General features: G+C 40.4%; 3 protein-coding genes across 17 annotated transcripts in view; 1 reads left to right on the top strand and 2 right to left on the bottom strand.

Moving 5' to 3' along the window:
* LOC122835349 (transcription factor SOX-6-like) overlaps positions 1–709 on the bottom strand; it is a 143,918-nt gene extending 143,209 nt beyond the window's left edge. For all 3 annotated transcript variants that reach the window (XM_044124351.1, XM_044124352.1, XM_044124353.1), the window contains exon 1: positions 261–709. The gene's annotated coding sequence lies outside the window, so the exon portion shown is untranslated. The remainder of the gene's footprint in view (positions 1–260) is intronic.
* Positions 710–6,866: 6,157 nt separating this feature from the next.
* Positions 6,867–11,533, top strand: lg08h11orf58 (linkage group 08 C11orf58 homolog). 2 transcript variants are annotated; one of them, XM_044125306.1, is made up of 6 exons: positions 6,867–6,940; positions 7,024–7,083; positions 9,143–9,226; positions 9,317–9,377; positions 9,479–9,588; positions 11,011–11,533. In XM_044125306.1, exons 2-6 carry the CDS (start codon positions 7,030–7,032, stop codon positions 11,221–11,223), a joined length of 522 nt encoding a protein of 173 aa, XP_043981241.1. In that variant the 5' UTR covers positions 6,867–6,940; positions 7,024–7,029; the 3' UTR covers positions 11,224–11,533. The 2 variants fall into 2 exon arrangements, with proteins under 2 accessions (XP_043981241.1, XP_043981242.1); XM_044125307.1 differs by lacking the exon at positions 6,867–6,940 and having other exon boundaries at positions 6,947–7,083; positions 11,017–11,533.
* A 2,254-nt stretch (positions 11,534–13,787) lies between these two features.
* Positions 13,788–24,306, bottom strand: part of plekha7a (pleckstrin homology domain containing, family A member 7a) — a 159,277-nt gene continuing 148,758 nt past the window's right edge. For 10 of the 12 annotated variants that reach the window (XM_044125296.1, XM_044125298.1, XM_044125293.1 and 7 more), the window contains 7 exons: positions 23,910–24,001; positions 22,662–22,910; positions 17,145–17,318; positions 16,348–16,481; positions 16,123–16,256; positions 15,193–15,233; positions 13,794–14,280 (listed from right to left, as the gene is read on the bottom strand). In XM_044125296.1, the coding sequence (XP_043981231.1) occupies positions 15,208–15,233; positions 16,123–16,256; positions 16,348–16,481; positions 17,145–17,318; positions 22,662–22,910; positions 23,910–24,001 (809 nt within the window). In that variant the 3' untranslated portion in view covers positions 13,794–14,280; positions 15,193–15,207. Of the gene's footprint in view, positions 14,281–15,192; positions 15,234–16,122; positions 16,257–16,347; positions 16,482–17,144; positions 17,319–22,661; positions 22,911–23,909; positions 24,002–24,306 lie in introns of all 12 variants that reach the window. The other 2 variants (XM_044125295.1, XM_044125297.1) reach the window with 1 other exon arrangement.

The raw sequence follows: 24,306 nt of genomic DNA, 5'->3' as shown, positions 1-24,306 counted from the left end.
ATAAAAACTGCGGTCTCGTGCCTAAAGAGAAACTTTTGAGTCGCTTTGTTTTTTGTTTTGCTCCCCACATTTTTTTTTTTTCTCTTATTTTTTTTGTGCAGGGTATTGTTGAAAACGACCTCTGCGGATTTTAAGTAGCGCTTTGCAGCCTGAATTTGCAGCTGTTATCGCTGTTTCTGTATCTTTTCTAAAACAAAACCGAGCAGCGGCGGTTCCGGGCAACGGGACAGGGACCGGACAGGACAGGACGCCTCTCTTACCTGGACTCACTTCTTCCACATGCGCCGCGCACACTCTCGCGGAAGAGAGAGAGAAGAAACAAAAACAAAACTTCGGCAGGACTCGTCAACGTTGGTTGAAGATGATGATGATGATGATGAACCGGCGGGCAGGAGAAGAAGCAAGTGGCGGGGAGTTCAGTTCGGGCTGTCGTCTGACCCCGGGCGTAAAGTCACCATCTCTGGACTTTTGGTGTAAACTCCCTCTGTTTGCGCTGCGCCGACGAGGAGAGAAGAGAAGAAGAGTGCGGTGTCAAGGAGAGTTTCTGCGTCGCTGTCAGGAGTGACGCCCCGCCCCGGGAGCTGCCAGGTTTTTAATTTACACAGAGACAATAATAATAAAAACAGTAACTTAAAAAAAATTAATAAAAAATAAAGAAGAGTTTTTATAAGGTTATTTCCCGTCCGGCACTATGTAGAGGCTTCAGTGAGAGTGCAGGGCACTGTTGGGCAAAGAGGCAGCGGTAAGATAACCCCTCCTCCCCCTCCCACTTTCTCGCTCCCTTCCTTTCTCACAGCCTCTCTCACTTCATCCAGACCTGCCCGTTAGTTTCTCGGTCTTCCAAGAAATTTACCTGCAACTGCAGACAACAGTGGGAGTCGGTGGTTTTCTACCAATTCGACCGCTCTATTATTATTTCTTCACATTGCTTCTTCTTCTTCTTTTAGAGATTCAGCGAGTTGCTGCGTGTAACAAGCCCGATGTGTGTTCATCATTTTTGTCTTAAAGCTCACAAAATAATATTTTTGTTATTATTTTGTCAAGAATAATAATACAAAAAAGAAATCACGCCATTATGTTTCCGCCTGTGAAATTTACGGAGTATTTGATGTCGTAAACTGGCTCGTCACTGATCACTTATAAGAACAGAACGGTTTTAAACAATCCAAATGGGGATTCAGTTTAGTCTACAAAAAAAATAAGTAATTATAAGTAATAAAAGCTCATCATCCCGATTATGTTTGGACAGTTATTGTTTTTCAGTCTGTCAAAAAGAGGGAAAAAAAGCGCTGAAACAATGCTCGGATTAACTTCTCAGCAGCTGAAATGAAGTTTGAGCGTCCTGTCAGCTGCACGAGCGTCAACTACTCCTTAGCTATTAGATTTACTCTGGCGCCACCTGCAGGTTTCAGTCGTGCAGTGATAAAACACCACATCTTCATATTACTTTACATGCTATTTTGGTATGATTTTAATCAGTACAACGCGGCAGAAATGTACTTATTAAGCTTGACAAATGAACGTACTAAAGTGAGTTTGTAAAATTCCAAGTACTGAGCTCATTTAGCATACCTGACTCATGACCCCATGTTAAAGAGAAACTAAAACTAATAACTTGTCTATAAACAAATAATAAAAAATATCTGAAATAGTAAAAGAAAACAAGAAACGATTTAAGACTCCAACAAGGCGGTGTGTAAACCGTTTGCTACTTCAAAGTTAAGAAGCAAAACATGCTAGCATGTTTGACATTAGCATTAGTCTTGGTGCCATTATAAAATAACAGCTTAGCCTATGCAGAAAGGGGGAAAATGTTATGTCTGTACTCAGTTTGTCCTATTAAAACATAAAAACAAGTCAAATGAAGCTCAAGAGACGTCACTAATCCATGAATGTGATCCTTTTGTCATGTTCAACCATGTTAAATAATGTGCATGACAGTTAAAGACTAAACAATACAGATGTAGTGAGTGAAAAGCCTGCACTTTTACTGAATGATCTATAAAAATGTATGAATTTATGACAGAGACCTGTTTTAAACACAAGTGTATATTTATGTTTAAGGGGAAAAATTAGCAACAGAGGGGAGCGGAGGAGATTCACGTTTCTTCCTATCTGAATGGTTAAAGTTTAAACACATCTTTGGACAAAATATATTTATAATGAAAAAAAAACACTGCATGTGCAACCTGGAAAACTAAAACAGACACCTTAATACATTCAATTATACAATCTAAATGTCATGGAAACACATCAGACAACCCTAAAAATTTATGGTAAATTATATAAATCGGAATCCTTTCAAAAATATCACTATGGCATAGTGCAGAAAAAAGAACCTGGTACCATGAGGCCTAATTTGTGTATTTTGTTGGATTCTCAGTAATTTTATATTTAGTAACCAAGCAAATCTGTAAATACTGACTTACGGAACAAAAGACTTGGCTGGAGTGTCACCGAAGAGAAGAGCACCCACCTTCCTTCGAAAGACGTAGTAGAACGGGTCCTTTGTCGACCGCAGTGACCGGAAGTGAGCGGCTGTGAATTAGGATGGGCTGCCATTTTGATTTATTCTGTATGTTCTGTCGGCAAGGCAGGAAAAGGTCCAGGACACGCTAGAGGGACCATGTTTCTCGCCTGACCTGGGAACGCCTTTGGATTCCTCACATGTAGTCTGAGTGTGAAGCAGACTATATGCCTCCAAATTCAAGGCCATTGTCTTGAGTCGGAAAAGGATAGTTGTGCACAGCAAGTTCTTGTTCACTAATGAGGGAAAAATGGAGCAGGAGATTGATAGGGGGATTGGTGCAGCACATTGAAGTGTCGATGTACCAATCTGTCTTGAAGAGACACCTGAGTCAAAAAGCAAAGTCCTCTATTTACAACTTGATCTACGTTTCTATCCTCATCTATGGTCACAAGCTTTGGGTCATGATGGAAGAATGAGGTCACTGACACAAGCGGCTGAAATTAGTATTTTCCATAGGGTGTCTGGGCTCTCCCTTAGAGACAGGCATAGAAGCTCAGTCATCCAGCAGAAACTCAGAGTAGAGCTGCTGCTCCTTCATGTTGATACCTGTTGAGGTGGCTCGAGCATCTGGTTAGGATGCCTCCTGCCTCCTGGTCTCTCTGGTGAGGAGTTCATGAGAGTCTGACGTCTAGCCACGAAGGAGGGGAGGGTCCGGTGGCGAAGGAGGCGAGAGTCTGATGTCCTGGCGGCGAAAAAGGCGAAAGACTGATGTCCCAGCGACGAAGGAGGCAAGTCGTCTGATGTCCAGGCCGCCTGGATTCCAGGGCTGATCTTTCCAGTAGACTCTGCTTCCGGACCAGTAGCCGAGAGTGAAGTTGGAACTGGACATCATGAGCCTGGAGCGGCGAGGAGCGAGGAGCGTAGAGTGACAAGAAGCAGAACAGAACTCTTGGAAACTGGAGTCGTGGTCAATGCAGGAGGTAAGAACTTCTGTAAGGAGGTGTGTTCATATTAATGTTAGGGACTACTCACAATAGTTATCAGTAATGATTTACCATGGCAGATATGGTTAATTGCTATTATGTGATCAGAGGTTCTTAGTTCAGAGTTTTAAGTTTGATTCCCTTTTGGAGCTTTTCTGTGTGATTCTAAATTATCCACAAGTGACTGAGAGTCTGGATTGTTGCAGCTGTACAGCTGGAGGCACTGTGAGATTTTCCTTTAAATAAAATAAAGAAAAAAAAGTTATTGTATTTTTTTATTATCCAACCCTCTTTACTATTAACAAAACTGGAGAGAAGAATAAGTTATTTGGTTTCCAAAACATCATGTAAGTAGCGCATATCAGTGAGTCTGTGGGGGTCAAAGGGCAGCCAAAGCCTAAATCTTATTGGTCAGTTTGCATTTTCTGTGAGCTAAAAATGATGACTGGAGTTTGAATCTCCCGTTGTTCTAAGATCCCACCTGAGTTTTTTACAGTGTGTGCGGTTCTGACGGGTCGCCGGTTTATTAGGTTTTTTGTGGTTTCGCGAACTAAAAAGCTGACGGGTCACCCGCTAGCTGACACCAGCAGATGTCAAAAAAAAAGTCTGACAAATCGGAAGGTACAAAACTATCACTGCACCTGACCTGCAATAGCACAACCACCTCTCCAACGCGCATCATGTGTGCGTCGCACAAACCTAAACCACTAAAGCAGCGCACCCTTTTTTCCCGTTTTTTTAGTTTGTTTTTTAACACAAACGATGCTGATAATAAAGACATGGAAGCAAAGCCTACCCGGTAGATCCACGGAAAGAGGAGGATGTTGATTCCCAGGTTCAGGTGGTGTCAGACGTCCAAAGGAGGAGAAGGTGAAGCAACAATGTTTGCTTAATTGGGGAACGTTTCGACTAGATGAAATAGTTTAACCCGCAGTCTTAGCGCGATGCTCAGGAAGAGCGGCAGATGTCAGCTAATGGGTGACCCATCAACTTCTCCAGTTCGGGAAACATCAAAAACCGGCGACCAGCCAGAACCACACACGGTAAAAAGCTCCGCCTGAATCCAAACCGCTCTTACAACTGCTGGAGGTTCAAACTCTGCTCATTCATTTTCAGCTTACAGAAAAAGCACCAAGCCGCCAAATAAACAAAAGCAAACTGACCAATAAGATTTGAGCTTTGGTGTGAGCACCCCCACAGACTCAGACGTGCGCTACGTACAAGATGTTTTGACACATAGGATCTTTTTTTTCTCCACAATTTTGTTAATTGTAAAGTGGGTTTCATAATAACAAATTTTCTTTTTTTACTTCAAGCAAAATCTTAAGGTAGGCAGAGTATGTACAGCCCTACAGCTGCCCTCCGATAATATCCTGCAGACGTCTGCGCAGTGCTGAACTTTAACCATAGAAAAGAGTTTTATGCATAAAACAATTTATTTTAAACATTTTTTATAATTTACTTTTTTTAAAAATCTAAATATAAACAAGTGTTATTAATTCAATGTAAAAACATTAAATTCAAAAATTTCTTTGGCAGTGCTCCCTAATGACAATGGCTATTTTTAGAACTTGCTCAGCGGGCGACTGACAAGGTCCCCTGGGGCGACCGGGTTGGTGACCCCTGTTCTAACAAGTCTAAGTAACCACAGTAGCCACGAGGGGACAAAAAAGGTAACACGAACACTTTGCATTCTCCCGGTGGCATTTCACTAGCTTGCCAAGCTATCAAAACCGCCTCGTTGCTCTATCTCAATAACACATTACAAATCTGATCGGTAACAACTGTTTTCTATGGACTACTTTGATAAACTATAACGTACTGTTCTGTACTACTGTATTGAGCTACAGTCACGATGCTAATGACAATAGCTAGCAAAGTGAAAACCAAAGAAAACGTGCAGATTGTTTTACAAATTACTTTTCATACAGCACAATAATCTTATGGGAACATTCCCAACTACAGAAAAAATAAATAAAAATATTTAGATCACTTACCTTATCGGTGTGCCCCTAAATATTTATCTTACATTCTTGTGGCTGAATAGTCAGAAGAAACTGCGCGGCAATATTGATCTCTTTAAAATGATCTTGTTTGGATTCTTATTGGTTAAGATACAAAACACCGTTCTTATTGTTGTCCAATCATATTTAATTATTCTCTTTCGATATATTGAATAATTTCCGAAGATGATAAAAAAAATTATCTGTCTCTGACCGAAAGCAAGACAATTTATGATGTATTTGAATTTGGTTCGACTTGACAGACAGTAACTATCAGATTGCAGTGACTGACTCACTCTATGATTCCGAGCAGTAAGGCTTGCATTTTAGTTTATGTATGATTATTATCGTCAGTTCAAAACTTTTCACCTGATTAAGATGTTATTTTTTCATGTACATTATTAAAAGTACAAGTTCAAACACTAATTAATTTTTATCCCTTTAAATCACATTTAAAAAAAGAAATAATGTTCTTTTTTACCTAATACATATCAAATGTAAACATTTAACCATAAATGTTGGTACAAACGACATACCTTTTGCTAGTTTGTGTCATAACTGTACCTTTTTAGTCACCAATAGGCTAAATATAATTAAGCCTACGTTTATAAATAGAGAAAATATAGAAGAATTATCTGTTTATATATTGCACTGTACTAAACATCTGGGGTTTTACATATCAGGATATAAAAATATAATGCTATCTGTTCTGCTAACCTCAAGGGTAAAGAACACACAGCAGATTCAACAACCACAAGTTGCATTAAGCAACAACAGGATGAAGATAAAATGGAAAACTTGTGTGTAAAAAAAACTAATTATTACACCCTGGCTAAACAACCAAGATTTAACTAAAAATGTAGCGGTAAGGTTCTGCTAAACTTAATTTGCTAATTAGCTCGAGCGACCATCTCTATAGTAGCAGAGGTTTAGTTTTGCGCCTCCATAAGGTGAAACATTGAAGCAGTAAACAGTGACGCGTCGTCTAACAGCTGCTTTGGACAGGTTGCATATTACGTTCTTCATGAAAAAATAAACCCGACCCCTGTAGGATGCCACTAGCAATGTTAATAAATAGAGAACAGCAATAATTCGACTTCACAAACTGTTAACAGTCAACTAAACAAAATATACAAAAATATAATTGTAAAATACTCAGCAAGATAAAGAATGAACTAGTATGTGTAAGAGTTGCATTGCAAGTATTATAACTTTGTATAATTTGCGCTGGGTTTCACAGATTAGACATGCACAGCATGTCTAAAGTCTTCGTCACGGTTGTCCAGGGTTCATTTCCGCTCTGTTTGTTTATTTTAGTCTCACATTTTAAGAAGAGATTATGTTATTAAAGCAGTGGTCCAAAACTTATTGAATTGATTTACGTGTAATTTCCAGCTTTGACGTTGAAGCAACATGTCTCCCCACGAAGCAAAGCGACCGATTTTAAAAACGTAGAAGAAGAAGGCACAGGAAGTGTCGTCAGGGTGAGTACGAATTGTTGACAAATCCAGCTAACTCCTGCTTGTGTGGAATAAAATCCCTATTTCCAATTTAACTGAAATTTTAGTGGATAATGACTTCTCCAGAGGACAAACACGGGACAAAACGACCCGCATCTCCCTCGGAAGTGAGTAAAACACAAAAAGCTGCTGTTCTAACTTACAAAATTGGAAATAAAATCACATTAAATGGCTAGCATCGCGTTAGCATGCTAGCAACAGACATCAGCGCTCTCGAGCTTTATAGTGAAAACTTGAACACGCTGCGGTCCCAAAATTAAGTTCGCTGGAATTTTCTGTATATTTTTGAACCTTTTGGCATACTTTGAACATCACACTGCAAGATAAAAAAATAAAATAGCTGAAGAGTCTACAGTGTAGGAGTTGAGATCAATTTACTGCCCGGTTGATAAAGTTTTGTAGGTAGACGAGATCTGGCGTCTGGACGGAACCTGCAACTGTCTAGTCAAAGTGTTGCTGCTCATTAAAACTAAAGCTCCCCTCCCTACAATATGTTATATTTGGACGTTTTTAACAAATTTCTATATATTTTTGATTCAAATGTGACCTCACGACAAACCTGTTCAGTATGTATTTAAAATAAACACGACGTAATTCAGATGAGATCCAGATGTTACGGCGGAATTCACGAATCAGTATAATCCTTTCACATTTTCTCACCATCTTCAACCTTTATGTTTAGATACAACTAAATACTGTTATATTAGATATAGCTAAATACTCTACTGTGGAAATGTATTTGGACTCTCTTCTCAATTTCTTAAGTGTTTTAGCTTTTTAAAGTGTTTCATAATAACTTTTATAATATAAGAAACTAAATATGATTGCATTCATTTAAGAAGTTGAGTTTCTCAGGCCAGATTGTTGCCCAGTCAGGATCAGGAATTCAGATAGAACCTCTTTGGCAGCATGAAGCTGGCCACCAGAGCTCAAAAGGAAACGCACAAAGCCCCGTTTTGTAACATTTTAAAAACAGATGTGAGACAAAGTCTTTGGCGACCATCAGTCTGGAAAATAAGAAGCACTTTAGTAGATTGAGATAACAAAACAGAGGTGAATGTTCCCAGCGAGTGGCCGGTCTGCCAAAATTGCTCTGCTGAGCGCATTGACTCATCCAGGATTTTCACAAAAGAACCAAAGATCTAAAGCACTTCGTGCCTCTGATAAACTCAGTGGTTGTGATTCATCGGAGAGAAAGAGACAGAACAAAAATGGCCTCTGTGGTTGAGTTCACAGACCAAAACTCCTGCTGACCAAATGGAGCGGAAACATCTCGACTCTAGAGACATTACGTGGACTGACCAGGCAAAAGACAAACTCTTAGAAAGGTGTTTCCTGCTGCAGCTGGTGAAAACCTAACAGCATCTTAGAGAAAGAATAGCATACTGACAGCCAACCATGGCGGTGTGCAACCATGAATTCATCTCTAGGTTTTGGAGACATCTGTCTGGTCAAAGGCCAGATGGAAAATTCTCCAATGTGTGATAGTAAATGAAAGTGTTGCGAATAAAAGCCCTCCACAGGGGTACTGAAGAGAGTTGCTGCAAACGCATGATGGCTGTTGTTACTCTAAGGACGGCATGACCAGTTGTTAGATTTAGAGGAAGTTAGTTTGGATGTTCCCCCGCCCCCCCCCCCCTCTTTTAGTAAATTAAGTCACGACTTAAAAACTGCCTTTTGTTTTTACCCCGAGTCATAATTGTCTGATATTACAATTTCTTTGTAATATCACTTAGGAATAATTAGTTGGTAAGGTAAATATTTAGTGTGATGCTAAATATTTGCCATCAAATTAAATATTTAACTTGCTAACAATTTTATTTGAGCTTTAAACAAAATTTTTAGCTTCAAACTAGATATTTATCTGTGTGAAACTGACATTTGTAAATGAATAAATGACAGGGTGAAAATATAAGTTTTTCTCTTATGAAAAAAAACCCCAAATTATTATTAAAGTTTGACTTTAACTTTACACCACATACAAACCAGGTCACGACCGAACATTTTAGCTGTTGGCTAAAGAGTTCTTACAATCAAAGTTGACGACATAAATGGCAATTTTTTAATTATTATTATTATTTTGACAAAGACACACAAAACTCCCTGATTCCTGAATGACCTTTTGAAGCTGAAAATGAACATTAGTGAACCGTCTTCTCTTGCCAGGATGGGTCCACCCAGTGGGCGTCTGCAGATCTGGGAAGCGACGAAAGGAAGCAAAAGTTCTTGCGGTTAATGGGCGCCTCTAAGGTCCGTGTGCTCCAGCTTGTGTCAGTCCGATAAAGTGAAATCAGACAGATCAAATAAAATGATTGGTTGTTTTTTGCCCCCCCCCCCCAGAAAGAACACACCGGTCGCCTCATCATCGGTGACCACAAGTCCACGTCCCACTTCCGTAGCGGTGAGCTTCTTTGTTGCTTTGGCAAAGTGCATCGACTTCCTGTTTGATTGAGCCCTGCTTGGATCCGATCTGTAGCGATCCGGTGTGCGTCTCCTCCGTAGGGCAGGAAGATAAGCGGATGAACGACGATCTGGAGATGCAGTACCAGCAGAGCATGGACGGAAAACTGTCGGGCCGGGACCGGAGGCACTGCGGTCTGGGTTTCAGCGAGGTGGGTGCTCGCCATGGCCAACATCGTCCAGGAAGATATAATATACATGTTGATAAATAGTCGAGAATGATCAAGTGTTGCATAGCCATCGCTCACACTGACATTACACTTTAAACGACAACAAAAAATGGCTAATTTTGCTGCCGTTTCAGTCTCATTGTGATGAAGCAACAAAACATTGTAGCTAAAGAAGCACAAAGTCTGCAACATAGTGATGTGACATTTACAAACGAGCCGATTCTTCTGAACGGCTCTGTACAATGAACAGTCTCACTGTTCTTTGTTTTTGTAATGCTCCACGCGCACAGCAGTAACTATTATTCTATTTTGTTAAAAATATATATTTACTTAATCATCAAAGAAGTCTCCAATTGAAGATTAGTAGTGTAGCGGTGTGTGTGTGTGTGTGTGTGTGTGTTACGCTGCAACTGTTAGGCTGCATGTTGATAATCTTTAAAAATAAAAATGGATGCTCTCAGATGGAAAAGGCCTCTGAGCCTCAGACGTCACAGAGTGTCATCAGCAGGCTGATGAGTTATCTGGTGTGCAACGGCAGTGTGTTTAATTCTGTAACAAAATAACTCAGTCAGAAGTGTCGCTACACGGCGGTTCTACTCATCCGTCTTATAAATGGTTATCACTGTTGTGCTGTGAACACGGTAAAGGCGGGGGCAGGTCAAGAAGTAAACATAATTTACAATGAAAACATTACTAATACGGAACTCAATGTGGTAATTGATACATAGTAGAACCCAATAACATAACAGTGTATGTTATTAACATCAGCAGCTTGCCTGCAACACAAAACAACTCGGTTACACACATCCACGTTAGCAACGTTTGTCTCCTAGCAATGGTCATGTTTGTCGTTGGTGGAGCGATTGACAACTGGTGATGAATAATATACTCCCTATTTTTATGACCAAAATGATCCAATCTTTCTGATCTAACCCCACAACAAGTAAATAACACAAAAAACATGAAACAATATTAATTTACATTGACTATTACACCAGTGTGGCCTTTGTGCTACATCTGCTTTCAACTTCTGTAGAAGCAGTTATTTCTCCATACATGTCATCTTGTGCTTTCATTAGTGCTAGTATGTTTTTGTTTGTATTGACATTATCATCACATGATTCTTCAGTCAATATATTGACATTTTTCAATTCCTCCCTGTCTGTTTGGGCTTCATTTTCACATTTTGTCATTTATGTTTTCTCCCCATCTGCCTGCACTTTTCCATGTTCACCGTAGTTCAGCTTGGTGGGGTTGGGTCTGTCAGGCATGCACTTTTCTTCATGAACCTGTTCTACGTGGGTCATGGAAAGTTATTGAAGGTCATGGAGAGTCATGGACTTTCTTTCTAAATACCAGCGGGAACCCTGAAAGAGATTTCTTTGTTTCTTGTTCTCTGGTCAGCCACAGCCAGAGCCGGTCATCTCCCCACCTGCAGACTCTCAGACAGAAGCTGCTAAACCAGAGGAGTCGTCCGGTGAAAGACAACACACAGAAGCCCAGGAGGAAGATTCCAGCCCAGAGGAGAAATCACCAGAACAGGAGGAGCCCGACTCGGACGACCAGCCCAAGGAACGGAAACAAAACTACAAGATGGCCTTCGTAAAATCATTGTAGGAGGGGAGAGGAGCTAGCTTTTTTATTCTCACTTCGGGACAGTTTGATGCATTTCGTTTCACTCTAGGACATCACTCAATTGTCATTTGTACTGTCTGATGGGATGCATCCTGGTGTGCATGTGCTGAAAGAAGCTAGTCTTAAGGCTTCAAAAATGTTCCTTTTTTTTGATGTTGTAGTGTAAGATAATGCTATGACTGGCAAATGAACCTGTTTTTATTTCACTTGAACATTTTCACTGTCCTGTTGTCTGCCTTGAAATGTACTGAATGAAACAAGATTATTTGCCATTAAATGTGATTTGTGTAGATGTGACTTGTAGCTTTCTGTTCTGCGGAGGCGTTCGATCATTTTTAAAACAGCTGCTGTAACAGGAAGCTGTTGGGTGTTTTTGAACACAAACCCATATGTGCAATATTTATTTGAGAATCTAATTTTGATTTTATATGTGATCTATTAAAACATTCGGTGTGATGAGCTTTAAGGTTGCAATCTTAATTCAGCAATACCTCTAGAGCAGGGGTCTCAAACTCCAGTCCTGGAGGGCCGGTGTGCTGCTACTTTTAGATGTGCCTCTGCTGCACCACACCTGAATAGAATAATTAGGTCATTGAGGCTCTGGAGAACTGATCTACACAAGGAGGAGGTAATTAAACCGTCTCGTTCCAGTGTTTTATACCTGTGGCACATCTAAAAACTGCAGAACAGCGACCCTCCAGGACTGGAGTTTGACACCTGAGATCTCTAGTCAACAGAGTTTTAAATGTGGAATCTGCAAAAACTCTGGATAGATAAATCCAGATAATGGGATATGAGAAAGTATGGACACAAGATAGCCTCCCATACCGTATTTTGTAGAAGTGAAACAGTTAATTTGTTTAATGTAGAAATGTAGAAATACAGGTCCTTCTCAAAATATTAGCATATTGTGATAAAGTTCATTATTTTCCATAATGTAATGATAAAAATTGAACATATATTTTAGATTCATTGCACACTAACTGAAATATTTCAGGTCTTTTATTGTCTTAATAACGATGATTTTGGCATACAGCTCATGAAAACCCAAAATTCCCATATTTCATCCGACCAATAAAAGAAAAGTGTTTTTAATACAAAACAAGTCAACCTTCAAATAATTATGTACAGTTATGCACTCAATACTTGGTCGGGAATCCTTTTGCAGAAATTACTGCTTCAATGCGGCGTGGCATGGATGCAACCAGCCCGTGGCACTGCTGAGGTGTTATGGAGGCCCAGGATGCTTCGATAGCTGCCTTTAGCTCATCCAGAGTGTTGGGTCTTGAGTCTCTCAACTTTCTCTTCACAATATCCCACAGATTCACTATGGGGTTCAGGTCAGGAGAGTTGGCAGGCCAGTTGAGCACAGTGATACCATGGTCAGTAAACCATTTACCAGTGGTTTTGGCACTGTGAGCAGATGCCAGGTTGTGCTGAAAAAATAAATCTTCATCTCCATAAAGCTTTTCAACAGATAGAAGCATGAAGTGCTCCAATATCTCCTGATAGCTAGCTGCATTGACCCTGCCCTTGATAAAACACAGTGGACCAACACCAGCAGCTGACATGGCAACCCAGACCATCACTGACTGTGGGTACTTGACACTGGACTTCTGGCATTTTGGCATTTCCTTCTCCCCAGTCTTCCTCCAGACTCTGGCACTTTGATTTCTGAATGACATGCAAAATTTGCTTTCATCTGAAAAACGTACTTTGGACCACTGAGCAACAGTCCAGTGCTGCTTCTCTGTAGCCCAGGTCAGGCGCCTCTGCCGCTGTTTCTGGTTCAAAAGTGTCTTGACCTGGGGAATGCGGCACCTGTAGCCCATTTCCTGCACACGCCTGTGCACGGTGGCTCTGGATGTTTCTACTCCAGACTCAGTCCACTGCTTCAGCACGTCCCCCAAGGTCTGGAATCGGCCCTTCTCCACAATCTTCCTCAGGGTCCGGTCATCTCTTCTCGTTGTGCAGCGTTTTCTGCCACACTTTTTCCTTCCCACTGAGGTGCCTTGATACAGCAGTCTGGGAACAGCCTATTTGTTCAGAAATATGTTTCCTGTCATACCCTCTTGCTTGAGGGTGTCAATGATGGCCTTCTGGACAGCAGTCATGTCGGGAGTCTTACCCATGATTGGGGGTTTTGAGTGATGAACCAGGCTGGGAGTTTTAAAGGCCTCAGGAATCTTTTGCAGGTGTTTAGAGTTAACTCGTTGATTCAGATGATTAGGTTCATAGCTCGTTTAGAGACCCTTTTCATGATATGCTAATTTTGTGAGATAGGAATTTTGGGTTTTCATGAGCTGTATGCCAAAATCATCCATATTAAGACAATAAAAGACCTGAAGTGTGCAATGAATCTAAAATATATGAATGTTCAATTTTTATCATTGCATTATGGAAAATAATGAACTTTATCACAATATGCTAATATTTTGAGAAGGACCTGTAGTTAATGTAGAAACTGAATGTAGAAAGTCTACTCTTTTCAAGGGGTGTAATCTGAAAACACTTAAAATCACATTACAACAAGACGGAGACAACGATTTATCTAAATATTTATTTTAAGTAGCCTGACATTGTTGTGTTTGAATTATCTGACATTCTGACAATTTTATGACAGTATTGAGGAAAAAAAAACAAAAAACCCTAAAAAATAAAGAAAAGCATCTCAATCCACCTGGCAAACAAACTGGTCACCTAAACATTCCCACTGCAATCCGAACGTGTCGGTTCTGACTTTTATCTTGAAAATCCGGAACAAACGAACACACAGCAAGGAAGTTCAGTCATTTTATGAGTCACCATAAAATGTGCAATGTAGGCGCAGAAGCAATGAAAGCGTGTTACGTAAAAATCTGTGATTCAAAGAAAACAGGTTCAAAAATGTGTATTAAAATTATATTTATAAAAAAAACAACTATTTGTTTTAATGACTGAATAAGTTAATTTGATGAAAACTGTGGAGCTCCTTCTACACGGCGCTTCCTTCTGTCCCCTCTGCCGGTCCTGTGGGTCAGCGCAGAGCAGCAGCTTTGGCTGAGGAGACAAAAACGGCCAAGTTAAACTTTTTTTAGCACAATTCAGAAACAATCCTGCAATAAGCAACTGTGACACATCGATGATCATCAAAATCATCGAGCAAATAGATCAATCAATGTTTAAGGGTTCCTAGTCTTGGTTTAAAGAAACTCTGCATTTCAACAGTTTTGCAGTTTTCTGGAAGTTTGTTCCAGATTTATAACTTTTCAACAAGATATCGGAGCTTGTCAATGATTCCTGACGGAAAACGTATCATTTAAATTATTTAACTTATAACAAGACATTTTCCCTCACGTTATAAGTTAAATAATCTGCCAATGGAACTTGTGCTTTTTCCATCAATATTAAGGAATTATGCACTTAAAACAAGATCTTACATCTTGCTGAAATATTATTAGTAAGTTAGTTTTGATATTTTCAAATGTACCAAGACATTTCACATTAGAAACTTGGAAGAAAACTTTTATAAAGTTTGTTGGTCAGATTAACAGCACCTTTTGAAAATAACATCTTAAGAAAGGGTTTTGAATAAGGCTACAATATATTATTAAAATGAGTTTTTTATTGATCCGATGTAATATTCCAATTCTAATGCCATGCTCTTATTACCTATAAGTGGGAAATTATTATAATAGTAACATACTGACACACACAGCCTGCACCAAAACACCAGCTGTATCCAAAGGACCATGACAATTTCCCTTTGACGAAACAAACACCCAGAAGACAGAAACCCGGAGACATGCACAGATGTTTTGGAGCTCAACGTGAATGTTCGGCTCATAAAGACGCCATCTTTAGCAGTCTGACATCTTTATGTCAGCCATCTGTGCGCTGTCCCCCCCCCAAAAAAAACACACCACAAACAGAGCGTGATCCCAACACAGAGGAAGGTCAGGATGTGTGTACCTGGACCAGGCCTGCTCACCAGCTGTCCAGCCACTCAGTGCCTACACACCAGGAACAACGACACGGTCACACTCTGAGACGGCCGAGCATCAGAGTCCGTCTGAACACACACCTCTGTGCCGTTTGTGTATGCACTTCTTGTAGATATGTGGCTATTCACCACTAGAGGGAGCTCTTTCCAACTTTACAGCTATTAAGCAGCAGTAGGTAACTTTTATTATATATTTTTTTACATATGTATTTAAACTGTCACAACATCTATATATATAAAGTACTGACCGATGAGCTTGGTCAGCTAATTCCAGTGCTAATGAATGCTAATGCTAGTTAGCAATGGCTAATTTATCACAATTAGCCATTTTCTCCACCATTAGCACAGCGAGAGCAGCAGGGCGGAGGCAGGGTTGTGCAGCACGTACACAAACTAATTGTCAGTGCTAAAGCCCTCCCCCTGGCTCTGATTGGTTGTTTCTGACAGAGGGGTATATTTCCACAGATGGCAGGAGCCATGTTATATTGTCAGATCACAGTGACACTTTAACAAATACGTAAAAAAAAAAAAAAAATTCAAAAAGTGTTAATTAGAATGCTAAAGGCGACCAAACGTTCTAAAAGGTTTTTGGAAGTTGTACATAAATTCACTTTAAAGGGACTCTGCAACGTCACAGTCAAAACTGACTTTTATAAACTAATCTCTCGGTCCATCCGGGCGTTTTCACAGCTGAATGGTTGCCATGGACATTGAAGGATTATTATTATTATTTTTTAAACATGTATGAAAGAATGAAGGAAACACTCCATGTATGTTTTTGATGAGAGAATAACATAAGATGATGTGCAGCTAAAAATAAGTCATTTCTACATAACACTGCCCCTTTAAAGCACTTGCACTTCTAACTAACTAACTAACTAACTAACTAACTAACTAACCTGCGACCAGTTTACTCTTGCGTGAAGCCTCGGAGGCCAGCGCGTAGGAGACGCTCATGATCCTCTGCTGCTCCTCCATAGCGGAGTCCAGCTCATTGAATTCCAGCGATGCTGATGGCTGGATGTTCTGGACACTGGAGGGGAAAATAAATCAAAAAGGTTTCTGAATGAAATGCGGCCATGTTGGATTAGGTGAGTTCTCCCAGCAGACGGAGGTGAGGATACCTGGACCTGGTGAGAAGGTTCTTGATGCGTTCCGCCCGCCGGCAGCGTTCCTCCAGCTCCTCTGGGCTCAGAGGCTCCTCTGGGTCCGACTCCACGTAGCGCTCCGGGATCACAACTTTGTCCGGTTTGGACAGCTGCATGTTGGACGGACACACAGAGAAATGCTGCACTAGTTCTGATTTGATGTTTTTGTAAAATTTTGTTAATCGTTACTCAGGCTGAGTCACTGCGAGTTATTCTCTCTCCTCCTGGAAGGAGTTTTACGGTGGTGTAACCGTGGCAACAATGCATTGCTTTTCAACAGCAATACGTTGGGAGCAGACGATCAGCGTCTCAAAAGCTGAAGTAATGACACATGAACTACGACTCTGAAGCCCAGAGGAGTTGAAAAGGAGATATTTTCAAATTCAAATTTTTAAATTCACGAAATTGTTCTCTGTTTTATTTGAACTATTTGTTCTGATAAACAGTAACAACACAGACATTTGTTTTGTTATTTTTAAATCCAAATTTCAAACAGACAACATTTTGAGTCCAACAACTTCAGTTAGACTAAGTTTCACGCTTTTACATGAATTGTTTTGGCAGCTTATGCAATATCAACAAACCTCCTGAGTCTTCAACAAATTTCCACCTAGGGGACAATAAAATATATTCCCTTCTATTTTTGTGTGATTGGGTTTAAGTTGGCAGCCGGGGTTTAGAAAAACTAAGGAGTCAAATAATACAGCGGTGCCGTTATTTTCTACTGGAGCGCCTGGCCCCCGAAGCGTCTGCGCGCGGCCCTGGTCCCGCACCTCCCGGCTGATATCCAGGTCGTAGTCGAGGGGCTCCAGGTCGGCCTCCTGGACGCGCCTGGCTGTGACCGTCATCCACTCGCCACAGTCCCTCATCTCCCCCTCTCTGACCAGATTCAGGCCTTCGTCGCTCTGACCCTCAGCTCCAGGTCGCTCCTGCTGCCAGTCGAACACCTGGAGAGGGGAAGGAGGTGGGATTAGGACTGAAGTTATAACCCCCTCAAAAACAAAAAAAACAAAAAAAAAACCACACAAACATGTTGAGCTTCTGTTATTTTAAGTTCGTTCTGGGTGGTTTAAGCCGTTCAGAATGGTTTAATTGATTAGATCAAACGGAATTTTAACTCAGTAGACTAAATGATCTAAAAAAACAACAACAAACAAACACAAAAATAACATCAGTTTTGGTGAAATGAGATGTTTTTAGAACATGTGGAAGCAGAAAAATCATCAAATTGCCAAGAAAAGGTATCTTCATTTCACAGAAGCTGACTCCTAATTGCTCAAATTGAAAACCGGTTGGAGTAAGAATTAAATGACTTCATTGCAAAATCAAAATCTCACCACAATGTTTGTCTAGTTTCCAGTATTAATATCCTAGTAAACTTGAAATAAGGCAAAACTCCCAAGTAACTTTTCAGTGAGATATAGGAGCTTGTTTAAAGTCAAAAAGTCCTTCATATGGATGAAAAGTCCTAGTTCCACTGCCAGATTACTTCACTTGTTATAAAATGTCTTGTTATAAGTGAAACAATCTGCTTGGGGGAACTACTATTTATTTCATCAATATTAAGGAATTATTGACTTCAAAAAAAGCTCCGATATCTTGCCGAAAAGTTTCATGCAAGTTAGTTTTGTTTTAATTCAAGTGAACAAAGACATTTGAACTTGGAGCGAGACCAAAAACACTTGGGAACAATTTGTTTTTTGAGAGGAAGCCGACATGCAGGAGTGGAGCTAAAGGAAGTTCACACCTACAGGATCAGAAGGTGTTTGAAAGACACCGAATGGAGGAAATCAGCACACAGATACGTCCTAGCTTTGTCCAGCTAGTCCAAACGCACAGTAAGAACACCTGCCGAGGAGCGTTAACGTGTATGTGTGTGTGTGTGTGTGTGTGTGTGTGTTACTGAGGGGTACTTGTCAGGAATCATCCCAGGAGCATCAAAGCCATGCATGCATCCTTCCCACTCCTGCAGCCTGCAGAGCCAGATCTGTCGGAGCGCTCGCATGCTCAGAGTAACGCTGCGTCCCATGCCTTCCATGTGTTCAGGAACAGGAAACACACACAGAGAGAAAACCATGCACACACCCACCACCACCTTCCCACCAGATTAAGAAGAAAACAGGCAGGAGGAGCTCGAGAAGCAAGAAACTCTTTATTGAGTGCAAATCTCTACATGATAGAAAAGAAGGAGGAGAAAAAGAGTCGCTGCTTCTTCAATTACACAGAATTAGTCGGCGGTCAGCGGGTCACCTCTGTTAGGGATTTAGCTGTTGCCCTGTTTGATCTGATGCCGTGTGTTGTGTTGTGTGCGATGAAAACTTTACGGTGGGAACACTTTGAGCAAACAAGGAGTGGACGTCAGTGGCATTAGGGAACAAATCCACGAGAGGGGAGTCCAATCTCTGTCACATGGCCCAAAACGGTCTAGTCAAAACCTGCAACTTTTCAAAAGTCTTTGCCTTACAGATCTTTGATGAGGGGTGACCAAAGCGTCTAAATGCTGCAATACCGTCTTGATTTATCCGACAGATTCTCTAGAAGTCAAACATTAATATATTCGGTCTAATTGTTGATATAGTTATCAATATAACTGTTGGTAAAAGTTATATGTGATCACACTAAATGTATTTTACTTTTGAACCTGAATATGCAGAGGGGGGAATAAAAGACAGGATGAAACAACTACAACCTCCAACCAATCAGATTCTTCATGACAGCTGTCCACTCCTTGCTCACACTCTTATGGGCAGCCCTGGTAAAGATGGGAAGAAAAAAGTATTTTTTTTTTCTTTTTTGCAGTACGACTATGTCAAACTAACTTTTTTGTTAGTACAAATTGTACTTACTTTTTAAGTTGGGGGAATATATGTTGAGATATTTTTTTTCCTTAAAATCCATTGTATATATTTTTGAAAATTAGCTTCTATAATTGTTTTGCGAGTAAAGTCAGAAAAAGTCTTATTTCTCTTTAACCACCACAAACTGAGAGGCAGTCAGCAACAAAAGCTCCAAAGTGTGTTTGTGGAGGGAAAAACATTCAGTGATACTGTGGGGCTACAAGGAAGCTTGTAAAAAGTTAAAGTGTTTAAAAAAAGAAACCCTCTTTCCTCATCAGGCTTTCTCAAACTGTGGTCCGCGGGCGACCCCCAGTGGTCCGCAAAGTACTGCACATAAATGACCGTTTATTTTGTCGTGACGTCAGCTCAAAGGCGCGACTCCTATGGTTAGCTTACGAAAAGATTGTGTTTAAAAATAATAACGGATAATTAGCTTAAGAACGGGTCACTCGAAATAAAAGCTGAAGATACTGATGGGAAGAAAACAACGGCGGGACGACTTACATGAAGGAGGAATTCATTACTACAGGAATATTTTTTCAGTTTCTCAGGATGAGTTGCAGAACGTTTTTTTAATTTTTTAAAATTGTTTTTAGACCATGATGTTGTGTTAACGAGGGGGTAATTTCAAGGTTTAAATGGTCTGTGAGTGTCTCCTCTGAAACAGCCTGAAAAGTCTGATAAATCGCTCTGGATGCTACCAATAATTCGGCTGCTGCTAATTCTGTTTAGCATTAGCATCTTTCAGTGAAAGACAATAATAACGCGAAAAAAAAAGATGAGTTTATTTTATGGTAATACTTTTTACCCATGTTTACCAGGTTTGCCAATAAATGTGACACTTTATTTTGTTATTGCAAAGCAGCCCGGCTCCTTAAACCAGTCCTGTATATTCATGATGCATAAAACAACACAGTATAGGCCACTTGAGTTAATACCCCAGTCTGAGCATCCAACCTCGAAATAAGTCGCTGTTTTTGTTACGGAGTTAAAGAGATGACCAGAGATCATCGCACAGGACGAGGCTGCATGAATAGGCCGTTAGCTCAAAATGAAATAAAAACGTTTAATGCTGGTGGAGAACAGCACACAATAAAATATACTCTGGTGACATCATTAGAAAGAGGTGAAAAAGAAACAGCACAACTTATTTTTAAAAAATAAAATCATATATTGCTTATTGTGACAGTAATAAAAACTGTAGAGCTTTAGGAAAGTTTCCACACTTTTGACATGTTACAAAACCAAACGTCAGTGTTTTATTGGAGCCTTTATATAACACAACGACACAAAGCAGTGCATGATGGGAAGTCTGGGGGAAATTTTTTAATGAAAAAAACTGAAAAATATTTAGTTTTTAATAATGAAGAACATTGTAATATTTTAGATAAATATAACCAAATGTAAAATGATTGTGTAATTAATATTAATGATAGTAATAGGATAGAATCCATATTTTTTCATTTAAATATCAAAATCAATTTTAGTCCTGGTGCCTGTTTTCCCATTTCCTATTTTTGATCTAAACCTTAAATTGAAAAGGTCATTTCTTCTTTGTTGGTGTCAGATAATTTCTTTAAGTAACTGCATTGCTGTCAGTTTCAAATAGAAAAGATGGACGCTGATTTCAAAACACGTTTTATTCTAATCTAAATGAATTTGAACTATTTTTGAGTTTTGAACAAAAAAAAAAGCCAAACAGCTGTCGGATGTGCAAATCTCTTAAAGGTTTTCAGCTGCAATAGTGGATAAAACACTGCAGGCCACACTTTTCAGACTTCACTTGAGCCTTTTTACGTTCGCTTCTTAAAAACGCACCGCTTTGTGTTGGTCGGTCATATAAAATCCCAGTAAAACCAGTAAAGTTTCCAGTAGTAACGTGACAAAACGAGCAAAGCTCAAAGGGCATGAATACTTTTGCAAGGCCCGTCAATTTCTGCTCAATTCACAGCAGACTTGGTGGTTGTTAGTCTGTAACCATGGTACCAGCCTGGCTGTTAATGTTATCCAAGATGTGTGAGTAATTTCATTCCATTAAAGCATGCTAGCATTGCTAGCATAACACAGTAAACCCAAAGGGGGAAGTGTTAGCTGTAAACTAATCCAGTTTCTAGATTAAAAAGCAGCAGTTTCCCCGCGTTTCCATGACTACAATCTGCGAGTTTGTTACACAGGCCTTACGTTTGGCTCTTCCATCATTCCTATGTCACTCTGAGAAGTCTTAAAGACAGACATTTGGGATAAAGGCAAAAATGATCGTCAACAAACCAAGGCACTTGGATTTAAGGAAAGGACAGCAGGGAGGTGCGGTCATGATTTGTACGACGGCGGACAATGACCGCAGTAGATAGAAGAGGAAAGAGGAGTTCATTTTGGCCAAAAAAAGTCAGAAATTTCTAGATTAAGCTCAGAAATGTTATAGAGGAAACTTGGACATTTCTGAGTTTGGAAAGTCAAAAAATTTGCTTAGAAAAACAGAACATTTTTGTTATCAGAAAATCTTTAGAAAAAAACGGGGACATTTCCAAGCTTTAAAAGTCAAGAATATTTTATTTCAAAGTTTTAATCTCCAACAACCTGAGTTTTTATAGCAATTTTTTGACGTTTCAAACTCAGAAATTTTTTCTAGAAAACGTCTTAGATTAATGTAAAAATTTCTGGGATTTCTTTTGGTGGAAATGTACTCGTCTGTTTTTTTGTTGTCTATCTCCAACGGCCCGAATGACGTCGTCATATGATTTGTGCCACTAGTGTTGCATCTTTCTTCATTTTCTATATATATATATTTTAAATCAACCTGAAAATTTTAGATTTTATTCTTCCTCAACATGTCACTCAGTCTATATATATATGCTCTATATACCAAATCTATACAAAATAGAACTTTACAACTATATACTGAAAATATCCTTCGGGTAATAAATAAAAGCTTGTAATATATAGCCTATATATATATATATATATATATATATATATATATATATATATATATATATATATATATATATGCTCTCTATCTACTTTCTGGTGATTACAATGGAGAACAGAAGTTAAAGTGATGCTTCTTTCTCTTCTTTATGTTTTACATTCAGAATTGTGTCAGTGAGGTCCCACAGGTGGGTGTCGGGGGTTCGAGGAGGGGGGGGGGGGCGGGGGGGGGCAGTGGTATTTTAGCTATCTTGAAGCCCTGAAGCTTTTTTAAAAAAAAGAAAAAAAGACTGTCCATCGCTGAGCGTTTCCCCCGGATCAATTCGTCTCCCAGCGTTTATAAAGCATTAACCAAAGCAAGTCGGCTGTTAGTGGGAGCTGCTACCAAGGAAGAGCGCTAAGTCGTTAGCATCCCTGTTAGGTTGTTATGTGGCTGGAGGCTGGAGTGCTGTAGCAGCACTGAGGGTGGAGCCGGTGCTCCGTGTGTCTGCTGCTGCTGCTGCGCTGCAGGGAGGGGTAACGTACGGAGGGGCTGGAGGGCAGCCGGGAGGACGCAGACGACGAGCGCTGAGACCCTGACGCCGCCGGGCCCGCGCCGCCGGAGCGCTCGCCGTGGCTCAGGTTCCTCTTGCGCTCGCGGACCAGCGCCCTCTGGTGGCGCTTCATTCGCTCCAGCTGCTCCTCGGCGGTCATCCGGCCTCGGCTTTGGCTGCTGGGGGGCGGGCCGCCCTCCGTGGGGGACGACAGGCGCTCAAAGGCGCTTTTGGGTCGGTCCTGAAGAGACAGTGGTGGAGGAGAGAGGGGGCGGGTTGAGAAATGGGAAATCTTCCCAGAAATGTTCCATTTCAAAATTCCATACTTCAAGACGTAAAGCTGCAGTATGTGACATTTAAAAAATATATATGTTTTGTTAAAACTGTCACTGTGTTGTAACAGTAACAAGTAAACTGTGAAAAAAATCAAACTCCCCTGTGCCAACTGGAAACAACCAATCAGAGGCAGGAGGTGGGTCTTAGCGCTGCCACTCACCCTTTTTTTTCCTCCCCTCTTTTATCTCTGTTACTCTGCAGCAAGCCATGAATGCTAAGGCTAGTTAGCATGTCCACCGATGACAGCTCAGGGAGGAGGTGGAGGCATTTCTAATCCATTTAAACAATAAAAATAATACAATTTCATTCTGTTTGTGTTTCGGTTATTTGCTTGAGAGATTTTTTTTTCCCCTATTGCAGTCACAATAGGGAACCAAAAGTGACTGCAGACCAGGGCCCCACATGCTTTTAAATACGGCCCTGAAGGTTTGTATCAAATGGCTAAAAGTTTTTTAAGTTTTATTGGCTCTAGTGGCCTTCATTTGACAGCCAATCGACAGGAAAGTGGGCAACGAGAGAAGGGGGAAGACACGCGGCAAAGGCCGCCAGGCCGGGAACCGAACCCACGACGGCCGCGTCGAGGACCAAGGCTTCCCCATGTGGGCCACGCCCAACCCCCGCGCCACCACAGCACATCCCGAAATGGCTAAAAGTTAAGGAAACAATCAGTGAAAGCTAGGAATTCCATCATTTTAACAAACTTAGGCTGTCATGGCTTTAACTCTGTTTTATGTGGTTTTGCCATCCAACCCACCATCTGTAAACTCTTGGCATTAGTCAAATCTTCTGCTATTCCCGTTCATGTTTTGTCTTGGTTGAGAAGTGTTGGAGTGGGCCCACTTCTAACACTGACCTAAGTCTGCTCACGTTGTCTTGTCTTCCACATGTGCCGTAACAAACTGACCTTTGGTGCGGCGCTGCCGGGAGCCCTCCTCAAGGTGACGTAGGACGAGATGGAGTTGGACTGGTCCAGCCGAGACGTGGTTCCTAACAAACCTAGTTGAGAACGACATAACCAACAATCGTGGGTTTAGTTCAACTTTATTTTTAGAAAGTAAAAAAAACCCAAAACAAAAAAAAAAAATCATGCATAATTGTTCTTCCACTGTGCAGTTATAAGCCACCAATAATCCTCACTCAAAAAATAAAACGTAGATTTTAAACGATTAGACATAAAACTTTTCCTTTAAGGACTATTTGTTCACATGTCGCTGTGTCTTTATAAAAATTAATATCTCCGCCATATCATTTTAAAAAATAATGTTGTACAGGTGGGATGGTTTTCAGAAAGGTTTCCATCT

The sequence above is a fragment of the Gambusia affinis genome, linkage group LG08 (assembly GCF_019740435.1).
Source record: "Gambusia affinis linkage group LG08, SWU_Gaff_1.0, whole genome shotgun sequence".
Lineage (NCBI taxonomy): Eukaryota > Metazoa > Chordata > Actinopteri > Cyprinodontiformes > Poeciliidae > Gambusia > Gambusia affinis.
The sequence above is the reverse complement of the archived record's forward strand: the minus strand, read 5'-3'. Positions and strand labels throughout refer to the sequence as shown.

Coding starts and splice junctions, on each gene's coding strand:
- lg08h11orf58 (XM_044125306.1), top strand. CDS start 7,030: ATGACTTCTCCAGAGGACAAACACGGGACAAAACGACCCGCATCTCCC. Junction 7,084..9,142: donor GACCCGCATCTCCCTCGGAA/GTGAGTAAAACA, acceptor TTCTCTTGCCAG/GATGGGTCCACCCAGTGGGC. Junction 9,378..9,478: donor CACGTCCCACTTCCGTAGCG/GTGAGCTTCTTT, acceptor TCTCCTCCGTAG/GGCAGGAAGATAAGCGGATG.